This window comes from Cynocephalus volans, chromosome 1 (assembly GCF_027409185.1).
Source record: "Cynocephalus volans isolate mCynVol1 chromosome 1, mCynVol1.pri, whole genome shotgun sequence".
In the NCBI taxonomy this organism is placed as follows: domain Eukaryota; kingdom Metazoa; phylum Chordata; class Mammalia; order Dermoptera; family Cynocephalidae; genus Cynocephalus; species Cynocephalus volans.
In genome coordinates this window covers 245085147-245106036 of record NC_084460.1, presented here as the reverse complement: position 1 = coordinate 245106036, position 20890 = coordinate 245085147, and the positions used below count along the sequence as shown (strand labels likewise).

Genomic DNA, 20890 nt, shown 5'->3' with positions numbered 1-20890 from the left:
GACTTCTCCCCGTTCCGTGTGCTCTGGCCCAGGCTGTTAGATCGTCTGAGGGCTTTAAAAGAAGAGAGTCTTTCTCTCTCTGCTCTCTCTGCTTCCACCATCTTGCTATGTGAGACCCTTGGGTCACTGTCGCCACCACCAGATGGACTTTTGACTTCCCAGCCTCAGAAACTGTAAGTGATAAATTTCATTTTTCTTTATAAATCACCCAGTTTCATGTATTTTGTTATAAGCAACAGAAACGGACTAGTACACTGAGCAAATCCCGAATTTATTTATACCTTTCCCTTGTTACTTATGACATTTCTTTCCTTATTATTATCAGCCAGCCTATCGCTAGCAGGATGCTTCTTAGACATTCTCCATCACCTTTGATGTCCCTGGTATTTATACTAAACAGCCAAGAGCTTTTTACTATGCAGAGTGCTAGTTCCAGTTTTAGATGTGTTGTAATCATTAGTTATCAATGTCACATAAGGCAAAAGTTCCAAGAAAAAAGACTGATGTAAAGATTTAAAGGAAGGCCCTCTCACTATTCCACTCTCCACCGTTCCAGCCTGGTACATTGCTTCAGGGGAGAAATTACACAGAATACAGAAACAAATAGCTAAATTCCGGGCTTTTGAGCTCCAAAATGGGCTTTTACAATTTCTTGAAAACCAAAACTTTTTATTTTCAAGAGCCAGACTTTCCTAGAGGCTTGAAGGAATCAGGGCCTAAAGTTATGAACAAAACAATGGATTGGAAAGAAGATAGAGGAAGCCCTGGACTATCCCACTCTTGGATCGCTGAGGCTAAGGGAGACCAGTCAGAGATGAGAATAATAAATGCGGTGTAATCAGTCTTCCTAACCTTGCCTCCACACTCAAATCCCCTCCAAATACATATTCAATTATATAAGCTACAGATAGATATTTTCAAATATGCAAAGGAGCACAGGAAATATAGCTCCAAGAGGCTCTTCCTGAAAGACATGAGAGGTTGAAATCTAACGAAGCAGGTGGTAAATAGAGAAGTCAGGATGAATAAGACTGATATTGAGTACTGAATATATTTAAACGTAGAACAAAGGTTAAAAACAGTGGGGAAAATAGTTGTAGAAACAAATATAACCCTTGTATTATAAACCAGGACAATGGTGCTGGTTCCCCATGTCCCTCAAGTGCCACAGGTGCAGCAAGTGGGTGTGTGCCTGCACATGCGGTGGGTTCCATTACAGAAGTGGAACACTGTGCTTGGGAAATATAGCCCTTTTCTATCGAGTGGTTTCAAGCCCGGTGTTTGGGGAGAGCTGTTACCTCAACTGTCAAGTTTGCTCACTGCAAATACGAGAAATGAACTGGGTAAAGAGAGGTCAGGACCTTGCAGTTGACACTCACAGCAAGACTGCACTTGGGATCTGTTTATGTAGATTGCCTCCCTCAACAGGTATCTTTGGTTTTGTGGAATATTTTAATTTTAATGTGTCAAATTTACCAATCTTTCTTTTTGATTTGTGCTTTTAAGGGCTTTGTTATAAAAATCTTTATCTACCTCCAGTTATAACAGCCTTCTCATGAATCTTTGTTAATTCATCTGGTGTTTACAGTCTTTTACATCCACCTAGAACTTGTGTATAATGTAAAGCTATATGTATATAACCAACTCTCTTAGAACTGTTTTGTCACCACTTTTTAATGCCACTTCTATATTATACCAACTTTCCATATATACCTGGACTGTTTCTCAGCTCACTTTTTTGTCCTACTGGTCTATTTGTCTATTTCTGCACCACTGTCTCAATTTCTATAATTTTATAATACACTTTGATATCTGATGGGGCAAGTCCTCAATGTTGTTCCTCTTTGAAACTGGCTTGCCTATTCCTGGCCCATTGCTCTTGCATATAAATTATAAGAGCAGCTTGTCAAGTTCCATGAGAAACTCTGTAAAGATTTTGATTGAAATTGCTCTAATTTGTAGATCAGCTTCGGGGAATTCCAAGAGCAACAGAATATTTGAGGGAAAGTGGCTTAAGCAATAGGAACATTTATTAAGCCACATGATGAGAAGTCAGCAGGAGGAAGTTCTAGGATGGCGCAGCAGCCTGATGATGTGATTGAGAACCCAGGCTCTGTCCACTTCCTATGCTAGTCTCAGTGGTGGATCTTCACCAGCTGGCTTTCCCGTCAGGGTGCAGCTCCAGGTAGCATATTGTCACTTCACTGTGTCCCAGGAGAAGAAAGGGAAACTTCTTTTCATATACCTTTCTTTTTCTCAAGGAGAAAAGTCTTTTCTAAAAAGGGCTGTCCAGCTGACTTTCCTTGAGACCCATTATTCAAGAATGAGATGTTGTCCGAATCATCTATATTCTTAATACTCTCCTATTCTTCATCTATCATTCTCTGACACAGATGTGTTCAAATCTTTAGTAAACCTGAGATTTATTAGTATCTCTTTGTCCAATTATGCAGGTTGTAGATTTAGTTGTCTGTGTTACGTGCTTTTGGATTTAGGATTGCAGCTCATTTTGTTGAGAGAGTGTTTTTGTTTGTGCCATCGTTTTCTTTCTTTCTCTCTTGCCCTACTCCCTACCTGTCTAATAGTTTGCACAGCTCCCTGGCCCCTCCCTAATCAAGAACCAGGACTTACATTACTGGCTCGGGTCTCTTGCTGTGTGGTAATATTACACCAAGCCAGAGGCAGCTTGGTTCAGTTTCTGGGGGTGAAGCTGGGTCACCTGTCTCCAGGGAACACTTCTAGTCCCCATCCCCAACCGTCACTGCCTGCCAGCTTCTGGACTTGGAGAAAAGTAGGTCTATGTCTTAAGACTTGTGCCTTTAGGGATCTTTTCTTTTTCCTCCCTTCTCCTCCTCTTCTCTTTTATCTTCCTTTTAACTTCTAGATGTCTTTCTGGTATTCTCTTTCTGCAGTCTTATCTGTCTTTGCTCTGTTTTTCGAAAAGATCAGATGTGTGAAAGCATGAACTTATAGCACCACCTCTACTGGCATTCCATACACTACTTTTATAATCAGAAACAAAACAAAACTAAACTAAAGCGTATCACTTCAGGAAAAAAAGAAAAAAGCTTCTTCCTCCAAAAATAAATGATTCTATTTTATTAGAATCATTCCCGGAAGCAAGAACTTGTAATTTTTTTTTTTTTTTGTAATTCGAATACTTAAAAAAACTGGCTATTGCAGGTGTATGACATTTCATAGCCTCTCTTATTTTAGCAGAAAAGGGAGAAAACAATTTAAATCTAATTGCAGAAGCTTTGGTTCACCAAGATTTTAACTCAGTGTTTAGAGATTGCATTCATGGTCTCTAAACTAGGCATTCAGGTGTAAACTGATCAATTTACTGAGTGGATGCTAAAAATAGAAATGAGGAATGCCTTTCAAGCCCTTTCTCCTGCCAAAATTGATATTTTACCCTCTTTTGCTTCTCTTAAGTGCTTTAGTCAATTGATTTTAAGTGACTTTGTCAATGGTATTTTCCATTAGACTGAAAGGAAAAAAAAAAGATTGTTCTGTAGCTGGCTGCTGTTGTCAACATTAGGAAATATTTAGTCCTCAGAGATGAATAGTCTCTGCTTAATGTGACTCCATTCCCTGAACCTGTCTAAGCAATTCCCGTCACTTCTCTTAGTTCCTTTCCAGCCCATGTATTTACTATTATCTTTATTTCTTTTTGTGCTTAGTCAAGTAAAGCGAATGTAGACATTTTAATCCTATGCCCTAAGGCACTGTCTCAGCCCTAGTATTTACAAGTGTTCTCTTTTCAGGGATCGTCCTGATGGCTGGCAGCTCTTTCCTTGCCCAGAACTCTATGAGGTACTTTGTAGCTAAGCTTGTAAATAAAGGCGAGTTTCTGGAGTTAGTTTTCTAAACTGTGAGGCACAGCTAGCTATGTATACTTGCTTTCTAATTATGTTCCTTAACTCACCAGTTCTTATGTAAATATTCGTATAATTAAGCCATTGAACTGGATGACCTTCCTGAATCCTACACTCTTGATGGGGAGATGGATGAGTTTTCCCTGATTGTCTGAAGCAACAATGCTTCCTAAATGGATTGTAAAAATTGCTCCAGGTTTTCCTTTCCGTATCACTTTCTTCCCATGTGCCTACCTTTCTTTAATTTTCCTTCTCCCTGTAAGGAAGCCAACTTAAATTCTTTGATTTTTGTTCCAAGTGTTTTTCTAGAATGCAAAATGGAAGATATCTAAAAAAATCCTCTGATGATTACCCAATCACTTTGCATGTATATATGAGAGGTCTTCAAAAAGTTCATAGAAATATTTATATTATCTGTTAATTCTATTTTTTCACAAATTTTTGAAGTACCTTCATATATACACACACTCACATCATTAGTATTGCATATTAAATATTCACATACATAAACTCACTTGATTAATAAACATATATATCAATTTCTTAACTCACATCATTAATTACTTATGTATATTAAATATACCTCCGTAGGCAGTAGTCCTTCGGGATCCATGCGGGATTAGTTCCAGGACCAAAATCCACTGATGTTCAAGTCCCTGATATAAAATGGCATACTATTTACATATAACCTGTGCATGTCCTGTCGTATACTTTAAATCATCTCTAGATTACTTATAATACCTAATACAATGTAAATTTTATGTAAATAGTTGTTATACTGTATTGTTTAGAGAATAATGACAAGAAAAACACTGTACATGTTCAGTATGGATGCAATTTTTTTTTCAAATATTTGCAATTCATGGTCAGATGAATCCACAGATGCAGAACCCATGAATATGGAGGGTCAAATGTATATACGAGTATAATCTCCAGCTACTAGACTTCAGTCCCCACTGGCCATCACTACCACATACTGTCCCGAATCTTCACCACCTGTGATATTTCCTATTTCAATTAACAGAATCATTATCATGGAGTAGGTAACTCAAGTTAAAAACCACAGACTAGTTTCTAAGTCTTTCTCGCCATCTGCATTCACTTGTCACTACGCTCTGTTGCTTCTACATTGCAACATCGTTTGTAGCCCTTCCTTCCCACCCCTTCTACCACTGTCTTTACTCTGTCTTTATGAATCCTCACCTGCCCAATTTCCTCCTGACTCATTTCTTCTAGTTATCTTTCTAACACACACTGGCCTCTCCTATGCTTCTAAACATTTGGTAACTGTCTGTTGCCTACACAATAAAGTTTCTATCACACAACATTCAAGACCTGTCTCTTCTGCTCCCACCTTAACTTTTGGTTCTCCTCTCTGGTCCTCAGCCTTGCTCAGTCTCTTTCTCCTACCTCTACCCCACCTCCCTAGGCTCACTCTGTCCATGTATTTGCTTTTGTATTTTTGCACATATAGTCCCTATGGAAGACAAAATGCACCTGACAATGAAGGAGTTAATTTCATGCAGGCTACTGCAGCTGGAAAAACATTCATTAATGAGGAACATCTCAAAGAATAGGAAAGATGCCTGCGGTTTTACAGAAGCACATAGACCAGGGAGTTATCTGTGTCATTCGCAAGTCTTATGGGAGTCATGAGGAAGATGGAAACAGGCCTTATTTTGAAATACACTAGGGAAGTGTGGTCTTTTGAGGATAGCCAATTCTGGAACACTAGTAGGGGGATTTCTTCATCATTACTATTTTGGGGGAGCACAGGGCACAGGTAAGTTTCAACATTGTCAACTCTGTACTGGCTATTCTCAGCAAACTCTCCACCCCACCCCAATCCCCCACCCCCCACCATCTATTGGTGCTTTTCTCTCTTTAGCTCGATGCCCTTGAGGCTGATCTCCAGGAACCACACCACTTGGGCTCTCTTGTCCTCTGGTTTCAATTGGGTTTGATGAACAGGAGGGAGCAGAAGAAGATTTAAGGGCTGGAGGAGAGAAAGGCTGGGCATAGTTGCTCTCCTTCATGCTCTGCCAGTTCTAGAGGTGGCTGGAATCTTCCAAGGCCCCTCTCCACTGCCCCAGCTCATCCAGGACCCAATAACACCATCCCCCGCCTCCCTCTCTTCCTCCCTCTCTCACTCTCTCTTGTGTCACCTCAGACCAGGAAATGTTCATTGCTTTCCAAAGTCTCTCATCCGTGGGTGCCTCACCACTCCTTACTGGTTTCTTTTTACCCGACCCATATTCCTGTAACTAGTCCCTTTATTGAATTATGTTCAATTCACTCTTTTGAGTATATTCTGTGTTTTCTGCCAGAACTGACTGATTTAGTCCCTCAGCCCCCACTTCTTACTTCACCCTTTAGGACATAGCTCAGTTCACCCTTTAGGACATGAAGACCCCTCAATGTCGTCCTCTGTGCACTGGTAGCATTTTGAATATATGTCATGGTAAAATTATACATTTGTGAACCGTTTTCCCCTCTACACTATGTTGTGTGTTCCTCAAGGACAGGACATGATTTATGCCCCTTGGCATTTCCAGAGCCTATAACAGTACCTTGTGCACCAAGTATTTAATAAATGTTGATTGAGTGAATAAATGATTTGAGTAAATTAATGATTGGCCTAAGTAAGAAATTTATCAAAAGGATGGTAGTGGATAATTATTTAAGTCATTTTTTTTTGCCCTTTTGAGTAGTCCACTTATGGAAAAGTAAAGATTCGGAAAACTAAAAAAAAAAAAAAAAAAAAATAGTGATCATTTGGTAGAAAATTTTCTTTTTTGATGGCAGGAATATCTATTTGAGCATAATTTTTATTTTTAAAGTTGTTTCCAAATTAAAAGAACATAGAGAAACCAGACAAACTAGTGCTTGATAAATATCCAAATCAAAAAGACTTCTGTCCATGGAGCTTTTCCAAAGAACACACAGGGGGATATTATGTTTACTTCACTTGGCACGTATGCTGTTTTCCCCAGGGTGCAATAACCAGGGCTGATTAGCAGCAAAAGGAGTTTGGAACCACTAGTTTAGTTTCATTGACCCATGAAACACTTCTGATATTCCCATATAATATTCTCTTTTTTACTTAGTGTATGTGAGTATGTATATTTATTTATTTAATCCATGTTCATTTAGTACACGTAAAATAGACTCTTAGTTTGATGTAGATAATAAATTTTAAAAATTAGTAAAACTAAGAATCATAGAATTGGTCCAAGTTACAAATAAAGCATAAATTCTGTTCTCCATTATTTAATAAGTGCTTTCTCCTATTTTTTTCTTAGTCACAATTTCTCTAATGTCACTCTATACATCCCATTAAATTATATCAAAATATTTTAGCAGTTTTTGCTGTTTCATATTTTAACCCGGGTGTCTGACTATAAACAATTTTCTATTTGAATGCATTATATTTTCAATAAATTCTTTTAAAAATATGAATTGTCTGATGCTTTAAGGAGCAGCCAAAGGCCTACCTGCCCAGTATTTGCTATTCGAAGATAATTTCGAGAGTGAAAGGGAGCACTATCAATAATTGTTCTAGGACAACAGGCTTAATTAAAGTGGGACTGTCCCATGCCAACTGGGATACATATATATGTCCTCAAATATATATCCTACCACTTGCTTTGGTGCCTATTTCTATCATTACAGCATTGTTTTGAATTAAAATATTATGACTCCAGGAATTCCCTTGCTGAATTATAGATAATTACATGGGAATATGAATCCATTAATTTTTCATTAGCCATAACAATTTAGTAGAAAATAACTAGTTGACCTTACCCAAAGATAGCTCTAGACCAGTTGGCAAACTTTTTTCTATAAAGGTCCAGCTAGTAAATGTTTTAGGCTTTGTGGCCCATATGGTCTCAGTTGCAACTGTTCAGCTCTACTATTATAGTAGAAGGCAGCCATAGACAATACTTAAATTAATGATTGTGGCTCTGTTACAATAAAACTTTATTTACAAAAACAGGTGGCGGGCTTGATTTGGCCCATGGGCCATTCTTTGTCCACCCCTGCTCTAGGGGACTGGGAGGCAGGCAGATAAGTTTACATCTCCAGAATTATGTTACTTCTCAGCTGTTCATCTTGCTGTCCTCAACATGAACTAAGGTCTATGTGTATGTTGCCTTACCTGGGGTCAATTTGGCTGTGAGACTAACCTCAGGTTGCCCCCATGTCAGAGAATCTGTAAGGAGATTTTACCAGCAGCCCGGGGTTCCTGAATATATGGTTTAGACTTGGATTTATGTGACAGTCTTAGACCCACTCTGGAATGGACCTGAAATTCTTCAAGGTCAGATGGGCTGAATGCAGACTAACTCCACACACATTATGGAACCAAGGATGCTGTTTCAGCACTTCCTAATCTTTTCTGGTTAAGAGCAATTTCATTGCTCTGCTTGTATTTTACCACTCTCTTAATGGGACTCAAGCCCACTTCTCGTTTGCTTGCCATTAGCTAGCTGTAGGGCCTTAAATGTTGTGTTTCTCTTACCTACCATTCCAGATTCCCTTTCCATACCTCTGAATAATACTCTTCTATATAGCTTAATGGCCCATGAAAAGCTCTGTTCCAGTGTAATTAGTTTTATGGATTTACATTATTTCATGTTACTTATTTTTAATTTATGTTATTTCATGTTTAAAAGTAGTTTCACACACATTTATATATTTTTCAAGTATGTAAGTACTTTATCTCTTCTTTGTACTTTTACTCAATTCACTACCAAAAGGATTTAAAGTACCTTTGGGCAAAAATATAAAAATTCATAGTGAACAAATATTTTGACTACTTATTATGTGCCAGACACATAACAGAATGAAAGACAAAATTTTTAATAAAAGAGGAAAAAGAAAAATTTGATTTTGTAAGCAAAATCAAACTAAACTAACAAATACAAGACCCTATTATGCTGCATAAAGTTAAAACTTTGAAGCTTTGCTCTGAGCCAAGATAGAAGAAAAACTTGTATAGGTTTTGTAATTCTCTTGGTCATGTAAAAGGAATCACATCAGCTGATCAAGAAATTTTTTCTGACCTGCACTTTAAATTTTTTCCCTTTTAATATGTTGTATTAGTCAGGGTTCTCTAGAGAAACAGAACCAATACTACACACACACACACACACACACACACACACACACACACACACACACACACACACACACACACACACACACACACAGAAAGGGAGAGAGAGATAGAAATTTGCTCATGTGATTATGGAGGTAGAAAAGTCCCACAATCTACCATCTGTAAGCTGCAGACCCAGGAAAGCTGGTATTTTAATTCGGTCTGAGTCCAAAGACCCAACCGAGAACCAGGAGAGCCAGTGGTGTAAGTCCTGGTCTGAGTTCAAAGTCCAAGGAGTGTCAATGTCCAAGGACAGGAGAAAATCAATGTCCTAGCTCAAATAGAGGGAATGAATTCACCCTTCCTTTTTTTTTGTTTGTTTGTTTTTGTTTTCTTAATTTAATCCAATTTCTTTTTAATTAATTTTTTATTTTTTATTATACATACACGAGTACAACGTTGATTTTCAAAAATTGTGTAGAATGTGTGGTGGTTAGATCAGTATAGTGAGGCTTGTGTATTGTAATCACCCTTCCTTTGGCTTTCTGTTCTATCTGAGCCCTCAGTGGATTGAATAATGCCTACCACATTGGTGAGGACAATCTTCTTCACTTAGTCTACTGACTCAAATGCTAATCTTTTTCAGAAACACCTTCACAGACACATCAAGAAATAATGTTTTGCCAGCTATCTGGGCATTTCTTAGCCCAGCCAAGTTGATTCATAAAATTAACCATCACAAATATCATGTCTTTGAAGGTTAAAGACCTTATTTATTATTTCTTTGGTATTTTCCAATACTATCCAGTACTTGATATAGACTGAATAATCAATGTTTAACTAAAGACCAGTCAAAATTAGTATTTGATTAACCTAATTTTTATTCTAAAGACAACAGGGAGCATAGGCTATAATACCACCCTCAATTCTGACAGCAGTTACAATTTGGGGAGTTCCCAAGACCACCCTCAATTTTAATAATTCATTAGAAGAGCTTGAAGAATTCAATGAAAGCTTTTATACTCATGGTTACAGTTGACTACAGGAAAGGATACAAATTAAAATCATCATGGGGGGAGTGCCATGGGCCTCAACCACGCCCCCCTCCTTCCTCCTCCTCCCATGCTATTTCCCTCTCCCTTCCCTTTTCCCCCTCCCCCAAAACTGCTTTACAACATCTTAGAATGTAAAAAATAATAATATTAATAAACAAATTTTTAAAAATAAAAAATAAAATTAGCACATGGAAGAGTTCAGGAGAGTTCCAGATGTAAGTCTTCCAGTTGTCCTCTACCATGGAGAGGTAGACAGTGAGAATGTCTACTGGCAATGATGTGTGACAATACACATTAAGTTTTGCCAACCATGGCCCAAGCCTTGGTGTTCAGAGTCTTTATCAGGGCTTGATCACAAAACCTAGTTGATCACCCATGTGGCTGACACATGTGTTCATTCCTCCAGAGGTCAGCTGATACCATGTGACCCAAAGTGCCCACCCCAAAATCAAGTTGTTGGCCTGGCTCAAAGCCTCTGCTCTAATCATATTGTTACTATCTGGCTGGCCCAAGGCCCTCAAGTAATCAAAGACACATTTATCAGGTAGGATATTCTAAGAACTTGGAGATTTTCTCCCAGGAGCCAAGGGCAAAGGCTGGAGCTCTTTTGGAGGAAGATTAAATTCTTTGCCACACACAAGACCAACTCCATGGTTCATGAATCCAGTGTCTGACTTCGATCATGATACTATGGGCTGGATTACTGGGGATAACAAACAAAATATTTTGACCCTGTTTTTTTCAACCTGTGATTTATGTTGGAGTAAAAAGTCCTAACATTTTAGAACAAAAATTGTTTTTTTTTCTTTTAGTAGTTTAAACAATTCCTCCTTTATATTTCAAAAATTCAAATATTATGACATTTCACCAACAGGTACCTGTATATCTTATCCACTTTCTTTGTGATTCTAGATCTATAAGTTCTATAACTTTAAAATTCCAGGATTTCCTATTCCATTTCTTATAAGCTGCTATCCCTCAGAAAGAAAAAAAATATATGTTAAAAAATCTTTATTCCTTCTTATTCTCTGGACATTTCTAAGGTATGTTTTCTTAAGACGTGAAACCAGAAGTGCACTTATTTTTCCAAGGAGAGCTAGTTTTGAGGAGCCAGGGCGACTTAACCTCTCTACCATAAAGTAAGCTCCATAAGTGCAAGGATTTTACTTTCTTTTACTTTCACACTTGTAGCTCCAGTGCCTGTTACTCTGTGTGACACATATAGACACTCAGTACATATTTGTCGTGTCAGAAGACAGTTTTAAAAAGTTAAAAACCTAACTTTTGCACAAATCTAAAGCAAGCATGTATCAAAGATAACTCATTAATGAGATAAACAGCAGAGTGATTAAGTTGGTTCTAGCATAGGCACTGAAAGAATCCTGGCATAAGACTGCTAGATTAGATTATTAAAATGGCTACTATCATTCAGGACAACAAAACTGTTACCACTGGGCTTTTCTATTGCACAGAAATCATTTGCATTTCTACTTGGATAAAATTCATTTGCATTGCTACAGGACACAAATCATTGGCATTGCTATCAGTTTTTCAGAAATTAACATCTAACCTTACAGAGTTGTAAAATATTCTAATCAATAATAAAAAGTAAGCCTAATGTTGTATTCTTAGTAATACTCAATGATTTAATTCCTTTATTAGGAAAGGAAATTAAAAGACTTATCATGCTTGATTTCCAAATGCAGAAACAATTAATAATTTATTGGTAATTTGATTAATTTTATACCAAGCCAAGTGTTTTACTTCATGTTACTTTTTTAGTCTGTGCTTATTTAAATTTGGCCATATGGTAGGTACTCGATAGATATTTGCAAAATTAATACATAAAGGCAAAGTTTAGGTAAGTATTCTGGTTTTGAAGGAGTCATGTCCAAATAATTAGCTGTTGCAATACCACTTGCTCTTGCTTATGAAAGCAGTGAGTAGTAGTGGGAAAACTGGGTCTGTGGAATCAGACCTACATGGTTCAAATCCCAGAACTGGGATTTACTGCTTATATGGCTTTCAGCAAAACACTTAACTCTTTAAGTCTTGATTTCTCTTCAATAAAATGGGGGTAATATCTACCTTGCTGAGATGTTATAAGCATTGATACATACATAAAGGATTGGTCATGACATGTGCAAAATGCCTAATTTACCATAAAATAGGAGGATACAGATTAGCACACGATAAAAATGGAAGAATTTACTGTCATATAAGCAAAATAATGGAAGGAAATCACAAATAATGAGAGATCAAAAATAGAGATATAGAACTAACTCCTTCTTCTAAGACCTATGACAATTTCTCACTCTGAAAACATAAATGAAATGCTTCTACTCTTTATCCTGTTAGTGTTTTACCTCTAAGAATTATTTAGGGTATAATTTGATGAATTTATTATTTAGTGATAATAAATAGCCTCTTTGTGGCTTGCTGGCCCTATGAGACCCAAAAATGCAGAAGTTAGATCAAGATTTCTAGGTGGTTGGTTTCTAAGTCCTCACTTAACAGGTGTTCCAGTTACTTTCTCTGTGTGGCACATAAGACCAAACTTTAGAGGCTTAGACCTACCATGTTGTTCTGCTCACAGATCCAGTGGGTCAGGAATTTGGAGAGGGCACAGCTAGGATGGCTTGTCTCTTTCCAGGATATCTGGGGCCAAAATTGGGAAAACTTGAAGAATGGTGGTGACTTAATGGCTGGGAACTGGAGGCATCTGAAGGTTTGCTCACTCACATGTCACGTGCCTGGGCTGGAGTGGCTTAAAGACTGGGGTTTCTGACTGCAGCATCTACAGCATGGCCTCTCTACATGGTTTGGCCCCTTTCAGCATAATGACCTCAGAGTAGTTGGACTTCTTACATGATGACTCAGGGCTCCAGGCACAAGTATTCCGTTAGAAAAGGCAGAAACTGCATTCCCTTTTATAACAACCTCAGAAGGCACATAGCATCTCTTCCATAAACTCTATCAGTTGAAATAGTCAGAAGCCCACCAGATTCAAAGGGAAGGGATATAGACCTTGCTACTTAGTAGGAAGATGGCAGGATCACATTGTAGAGAAAAATATGGAATAGGAGATATTGTTGTGGCCATCTTTGGAAAATAAAATTTGCCACAATGAGTGATTCTGTAGAGTCTTAATTTACATTACAATAGGAAATGAAATATATTCTTTGATTGTCAAGGGTATTTCCTTGCAGTTGAGCTATTGTCACTGCCCTACATTCAGCCAGTCACCCACAATTTTCTTTGCAATGGACCTTTTTTTTTTCTTCTTTCTTTTTCCTAATGTTGCATTTTCCTAGCTCGCGTTCTTTACCTCATAGATAAAGCTGTTTTAATATTTAATCTATTCCTAGTTTCTAAATCATTTTCTCAGATGTCCATCAATTCCTTATAAGTGGTTAATTTAAAAGTCCTTTGAATCATGACTGCATCTGGCAAAGGCAAATCTAAATGTCAACCTTGGAAGCATCCAATGAAATTCAGATATACTCCTTTCACCGTACAGGACTCGTTTTTTATCATGTGATATATCTTGCCAAAAGCGGGTGTTGGGGCTCAGAAATCGATACCCCAAATATGGTTCTTTGGCATACGGAGCATTTGGAAATGAAAGAAATTAAAAGGTCTTAGACTTGAGCTTTAGAAACAAGGATTTTCTAACCCTCTCCTTTTCCTCCCCCTAAGTACAGCGTAGAACTCTCTTTCTCTCTGAAATCACCTTATCTGAAGCTCCTCCAGAAGAAATACATTGGTCTTTCATTCTCTCCCTGAAATTTCATTTACCAGAGAAATCAGGTTAATCACGAAGGAAGACTGAGGAGATGACACCACTTTCAGACAGACTCTTCATCTATTCTTCTGGACGCAGTTCCAGAGATTACCTGGGAGATGTTACCTGCACCATAAGACAACCTTTGTTCACAGTGACGATCCACCTCCCATCTTCCCACCACCTTCCCCAAAGCTCAGAGAAACTTTGTCCCTGGCCATTGTCTGTTCTTTGGGCTCCTTCTATTCCCCTGAAAGTCATTTACTGCCCCTCAGAACTGCATACACCCTGCATCTCTCACCCTGTGAAGGGGGTGCTGTTTGAGCTTCAGCCATCTGGCCCTGTTTGAGTCTCATATGTCGTGTGGCTCCCATGCTTTGGCAGGTCAGTAAGTCTGCGTGCCTTGTCTCCTGTTCATCTGTCTCTTATCAGGTCATTTCAGTAAACCTTCAGAGGGTGGAAGGGAAGCTTTCTCTCCATCCCTACAAGGGCCAGAAATGGTGTCTTTCCTACTGAACATTTGCAGTGCGGTCAAAAGTGTTGGTGCTCTAGGGTCAGGCAGACTTGCTTTAATCCCATTTGCCTCATTTAATTGTGTGAAACTGATCAAGTTTCTTTAAAATTATGGGTTAGTTTCCTCATCTATAGGCTGTGGATAAAATTTCTTACAATACAGAGTAATAAGAAAGAAATTAAATAATCTTCTGATGTAGGATCTATTTTACAGTAAGAACTCAATTGTAGCTAATCACGAGAAAAACTACATTGACATATTCTGTGCCCACATATTCCCTTTCAATGTAGTAATTCTTGACCAGGCTGGGTATGCTGATTTTACTGGACAGGTGAAGGAGGAAGTGTCCACTAGGGGTGATTGTTGAAGAAGGTGACTTCCTCTTCTTTATCCTTTTGGGGCTGGCACCAAAAAAGTTCAACTGAGAGCAACAATGAGCCAAGGAAGCTAACTTCAGGAGCGTGGGGTTGATGGAGGGCATCTTTTTGAGGGGTATTTTGTTTCTACCTGGTTCTCCATGGATAGTGATTGGGTCGTTAAAAGGACAGCAAAAAAAAAAAAAAAAAAACAAGGATTCAAATGAGATGTCCCTTTGCCTGACACCACAGCTCGTTATATGCCTCATTGTAAAAATATATATGTGTTTAGTAAAATGTATTAAAACTTTGGCAATGTATGCTATGTAAGAAGTAACACAGAATGTAGAATAGAATTTTCCTCTTATTCTGTCCTTTGGGATTTCTCCATTTAAAATCTCTCTTTAATCTCAGATTACTGTAATAATCATTATAATAATGAAAAGTGTTTATCACATTATTTTAAACTGTGAGAAAGCTTTAATTGACCTGGATTTACTGTCTTTCTGTGCGGCAGGTGGTGAAGTTTACCAAATCCTTTGAATTGATGTCCCCAAAGTGCAGTGATGCTGAGAACAGGTAAGGCTGGTGGGGTTCATGTTGGTCTTTTGATGCTCTTTGGTCCTTGGTGCTAGCAGCGTCGCATAATTATTTGAGGATAGGAGTTGTTTTTTCTCTATATCAGCAAGTGCAGCCAAATATCATCACTTTTGTATTTCAGGTCTTAAATAAAAACTATAGCTTAAAAATAAATGCATTTTCATCTAGCTTGCAATCAGTTTTTAAGACCAAATTTTAGTACTTGTAATATGATTAAAATGTTGCCTTTAGCTTTTAGTCTCCCTTTTCTCTGAACCTCTTCATGTTTTAAAATAAATCTTAAAACATTCTGCTAATTTCTGGATTTTGAATGCAAGTTCTTTCTGTGAGTTGGTACAGAGTAGCAACAGAGCAAACCTGTTTTTTCTAAGCCAACAGTTTCAATCTCTCTTCAAAACCAACATCTGACTAAAACTGCTAATGAATAAAGTCAATTTAAAAATATTCCTAACTATGCAGACAGCCTAATTTTCTGCTTTATTCTGGCCCTTTGCTCCTCTTCCTCACTTTTGTTTGCTTATATTTGGCCAATAACATCCACTTGGACAAAAGAGTGAGAGTTTCCAGTAATTCACTTTTTGTCCCTGTTGACGTCTTTGAAGCTATAAAAGGGTGATAGTGAAGGCTGGGGACAATTAGTGAGTTTCTCTTAGCTTTGCACTGCCCTGAATAATAGCTGGGCTATTAAAAAGAATCAATTCTCTTTATTTTGGTCACCTCTAGAGAAAATAAAGGTTTATCAGATTTAAGTAAGTTGCTCAGGGGCCTGCAGCCAGTAAGTGGTATCCATGTCCAAGGACAAGATCACCTGGATAAGACTCTCCCAACCTCTGAACTTTGATTCCATCACCAGGCATAATTTAAAATCTGGTAGTTGATCTCATATAGTAAATATCAGTGTGTTAATGTTTCTCAATTCTAGCTAATCAATCAGTATCAAGCCTGCAGAATTTGATAGAAACCAAATTCTCAGGACACACACTAAGAGATTCTGATTCAACATATCAAAAGTGAAGTTCTAAATATCTATACGTTCAAAAGACTCTCTGGGTAATACCTTTTTCAAGATGTGATACCCAGGGTAATTTGATTTTTCATATCTATTATTGTTGCTAAGTTCAAGGAATAGAAACAGTAAATTAAAATAGACACTTTTAGTTACTTTACTTTTTCATCAAGTACATGAAGTTTAAAAGAGGTCTTTGTTACATACTATAAAATTCCATTCATTGGTCATTCTTGAAAAGGCAAAATTATATGAACAGAAAGCAGATCAGTAGTTTCCAGGGGCTGGAGATGGAGAGAGGGGTTGACAACAAAGGGGTCCCGGGGAATTTGGATTATGATGAAACTGCTCTGTATCTTTTTTGTGGTGGTGGTTATACAACTGCCTTTGTCAAGGCACAGAACTGTACACTAAAAAGGGTGAATTTTATTGTCTGCAAATTGTCCCTTGAAATAAAAATTAAAATGGGAAAAAGAGGCCGTTTGTAAGAATTTTTTTTGGGGGGGGGGAGGTGCCTGGCCAGTATGGGGATCTGAACATATAAGAGGTTTTTATATTCATAAAAATGTATTTATGTTCACATCTATCTCTAATGTCAGCTAATCTATACCTTACTAAGATATTTAGGCACAGAGAGTTGCTAGTGGTATACTCAGCAGTTCTCCTAAATAGAGTGTTGTAAAATAACATGAAATACATTAGAAGAAATATCTGTGATGATTTTTTTAGTTACCACCTGATATGGGTCATATCTCTCATCTATGAGGGTAGAAAGCTTTATGAAGTTATTTTTACGACTTTTGGAATCTTAATGATTCAATGTTGGTTTTTTCATTTGGGGGTTTTTGGGATTTTTGGATACCTAACCTGTGCAGAGATCCAAACCCTTGACTTTACTGTTATTTTTTATATGCTCAATGTGTTCTCATGGTTATTTCAGAATTAAATACTTCTGGTCTTTTGATTATTTTTAATGCTGAAAGAACTTTTATGTCAAAATAAAATGGCCCAAGGCCCAGACTGCCTTTGGCAAACTTTCTGACAATAAATGAAAGAAAGGTCAGCTTTTCTTTAAAGAGACCTTTGAAAAGTGCCTTTGAACTCTGACATTATGAGATAGTCCTCTTTGTCATTCTGTATATAGCTTTTGAATTAATGTAGAATGTTCATTTATCTCAGAAGACCTTTTCTGCATTGTCCAGTAATTTTCCTCTTGTAAATGGGGGTATCTTTAGCCATTTATTGGAAGTTAAAGGAATAATGACAAGTAGCTCTAGCATTTATTTTGCTGATGGCATGGAAGGGACATTGAAACAGGCTCTGAGTCTACAAATCACAGCCTGTTCTCAACACATCTTTTCTATAGATAATGTTCATTAGATACCTCAGTCCTCTGGACATCACTCAGAGTTAAAATAGTATATAGCTTTTTAAAGATAATTTCTGTGACTTCATGTAATAATGCTTCAGGGTAACTATTTCAATTCTGATGAACTCTGCTTTGAGGCTTGATGATTTTTAGAGATAGTCCTTGGAGACTTAAAAAAAAAACACACAAAAATCAGTATTATTGCTGATTCATTACTTCTGCTTAATGTCTTACACAGCTTTGCCATAGCTAGTCTCCTCTTGGTCTGTATGCAATGGATACCAATAATTCAAGAGTTAGAAATTATTTGATCTGTCCCTGTCCGTGAGGTGTGTACCTCCTCCAAGACTTTGACAACACCAGAGTGATAAGATTCAGTGTCGTGATGGACTTCTTCCTTTGCTAAGGAGTTCTAGTTGTTAAGAAGGCATTTTATGTTGAATTATATTCCTGTAACATCTGCCTGTTTGTTTTAAATTTGTCCATTGGAAACAGTTATTCCTTCACTCAGCCATGTATTGAGTACTTATTCTGTGCTGGGTGCTCTGGTAGGCTATGAAGATTTTTTTTCAATCAGCAATTTCTGTCCTCAATGGTCTCAAGACCAATGAACAGTGGTGGAAGTAGGTTAAGAATATAATATAAACATAACCAGAATTCACCAGGGCTCTGGGCTGTGGCTGTAAATAGAGTCATATTAACAGCAATAATTTATACTTGGCTGCTTATTCATTTCTCCCTTGTAGTGTAAGTCCCCCAGTTCCTTGCAAAAGCCACCTTGCAGTATTTCTGGGAGTCTAAGATTTTTCAAAATACCAATTTTATTGCTGACTCATTGTTTCTTCCAAGTGCTCACCAATAAATACTCTGCCTCTGGACATGGCAGAGCAGCGTCTGCTGGGTGTGGGCTTCCTTGCTCACTCCAGAATTCCCATGGGTATAACTGGGCTCCTCATCAGTGCTGGGTCACAGCTCCACGGTATTGTCTTAGATGCACTGGTGACTACTCCAAAACTGAGGAAGGCTGGGTAATTTGTGCAGAAGTGGGAGGAAGTCTCACTTTCCCTACCATGTACCTGACCCCTACACAGCCCCCATGTACCCCATTTTTTTTTACAAGAATTTTAATTCCTAAAGCTTTTATCTGCAGCCCTTCTTTCTCCATAGGACTCAGATTTAGACCACTGGATGAGTCTTCAGAGATTACACTTCCAAAACTGGTACTCTTTTACTAGCTGGGAAAATACAGGTATTTGCTGCATGAGCAGATGGAAAGAAAAGGAGTCAGCTCTCAAGCTCAGTTAATAATAATAAAAACAATACGACACTATTTTTGAGCTTTTACTATGTGCTAAGTGCTATGCTGAGTATTGTACATGAATTATCTCGTTTATTCCCATATTACAGATAAAAGTTAAGAAATGTGTGCAGGGTCACACAATAAGTGACAGAGGCAATATCTGAAACCCAGTTGACCCGGCCCTGGCATTAATCCTCTCCATTAATTAATCCAGCCATTACCTTTATTGTCTGTGAGTGGATTAATAGGAAAATTTACTAGTGTCACTGGAAGAACACAATGCCTGGCACATTGTAATTGCCAGTAAATATTTAATGAATCAATGATTTTGAGGCACTTGTTTTTCCACATTGAATGTGTTGAAAGTTGGGATGGTGTCTTACTCCTACTGTGAGTTTCTGGTGGAAACTGTGACACAGCTGTTGCCTGTGCATGTGCAAACTTGGTTATAGCTGTTTGTATTGTTGTTGCTTCAATTGTATGTTGTACATTGTTCGCACTACATAGATTGGGTTTAAATGCTGGTTAATATGTCTTCAACAAGATTACATCATGATCTGGCATTGCAATGAAAAGTTATTGTTTTACAGAAAAACATGAAAACAAAAAGTGGAGTGTAAATTTGATATTAGTGATGAAAATATTTGTTGATGGAAAACTGGCTACCATGCTGCATGTTCTTGCAAAGCAACAACCAAGGAAGAATCTCACAAGTAGATGAAGTGGTGCTGTATTTTGTTACTGAAATACATACAAAAGGATCAACTAACAACTGCCAAGTCGTGGGACTGAAGGCAGAAGAAACTGCCAAAGTTTCAATAAATGAAATAAATTTCAAAACATTAAGGGGCTGGTATAACAAAATTCATGCATGATGCAAGACTGTTATTAAGGCATGGAATATCCAGTTTTCAAAAACTTCCGACTTATTGGAAACTGCTTAACTTCCTGTGGCAAGTGATTCAATTGAGGAAAAAGGAAACTATAAATTTAGTAAAATAGAAAATTCTGAGAAAGTGCCAGTGTCCTTTGACATGCCTGACATATCAAAGCAATCGACATCAAGAACATAGAACAAAATGTAGCATTTCACCATGATGCCACACATAATGCCAGATGGTCAAAACTTGCTATCGTATTTATTTTAAATAACAAAATCAAACTAAGTGTGGCAGGCAGAATTTTGGCCTCCAGGACTTCACCCCCCTTGTCATATATTCATGTTACATTACATAGCTGAAGAGACTTTAAAGATGTAATTAAGATTACTAATCAGTTGATGTTAAAATAGAGAGATTAAAAACAGAGGTTTCTTTCAGTTGAGGAAAGAAAAGGAAGTCAGACACAGCAGAAGAGAAAAGCCAGAAAGATTTCATGCATGATCAGGATTTGACACATGTTCCTGGCTTAAATATAGACAGAAACACGTGTCAAAGAAACCAGGACCCTAGGCCTCCAACTGCAAGGAATTAAATTCTTCCAGCAACCTGAATGAGTTTGATTCTTCCCCAGAGCCTCCAGGAAGAAATGTGGCCCTGTCAACACCTTGATTTTGGCCTTCTGAGATCCTGAGCAGCAATTCCAGCCATGCCATGATGAATTTCTGACTTATAGAACTCTGAAACAATAAATAGGTGTTGTTTTAAGCTGCTATATTTGTAGTAATTTGTTATGCAGAAATAGAAAATGAGGGCACTGCTAGAGTATGGATTTGAACCCAATCTGATGGGAAAATGAAATTGAACTTAGAGATGTTATTGTCTACACACACACACACACACACACGGATGAAAGATAGCAGAGGAGATAAATGAGTGGTGTACAGCCAGCCATGTGGAACAGATGACCAGGGGCATTACGTAACCTTCCATGTTATGTTAGGTCTTGGTGCATTTTTTACACACGTATCTGCACAGTTAAAGAATGC

General features: G+C 37.7%; 1 protein-coding gene across 1 annotated transcript in view; it reads left to right on the top strand.

Annotated features, from left to right (window-relative positions):
• Positions 1–20890, top strand: part of PDE11A (phosphodiesterase 11A) — a 393277-nt gene that overhangs the window by 165190 nt on the left and 207197 nt on the right. The window contains exon 5 of the mRNA XM_063110282.1: positions 15206–15267. Coding sequence (XP_062966352.1) covers positions 15206–15267 — 62 coding nt within the window. The remainder of the gene's footprint in view (positions 1–15205; positions 15268–20890) is intronic.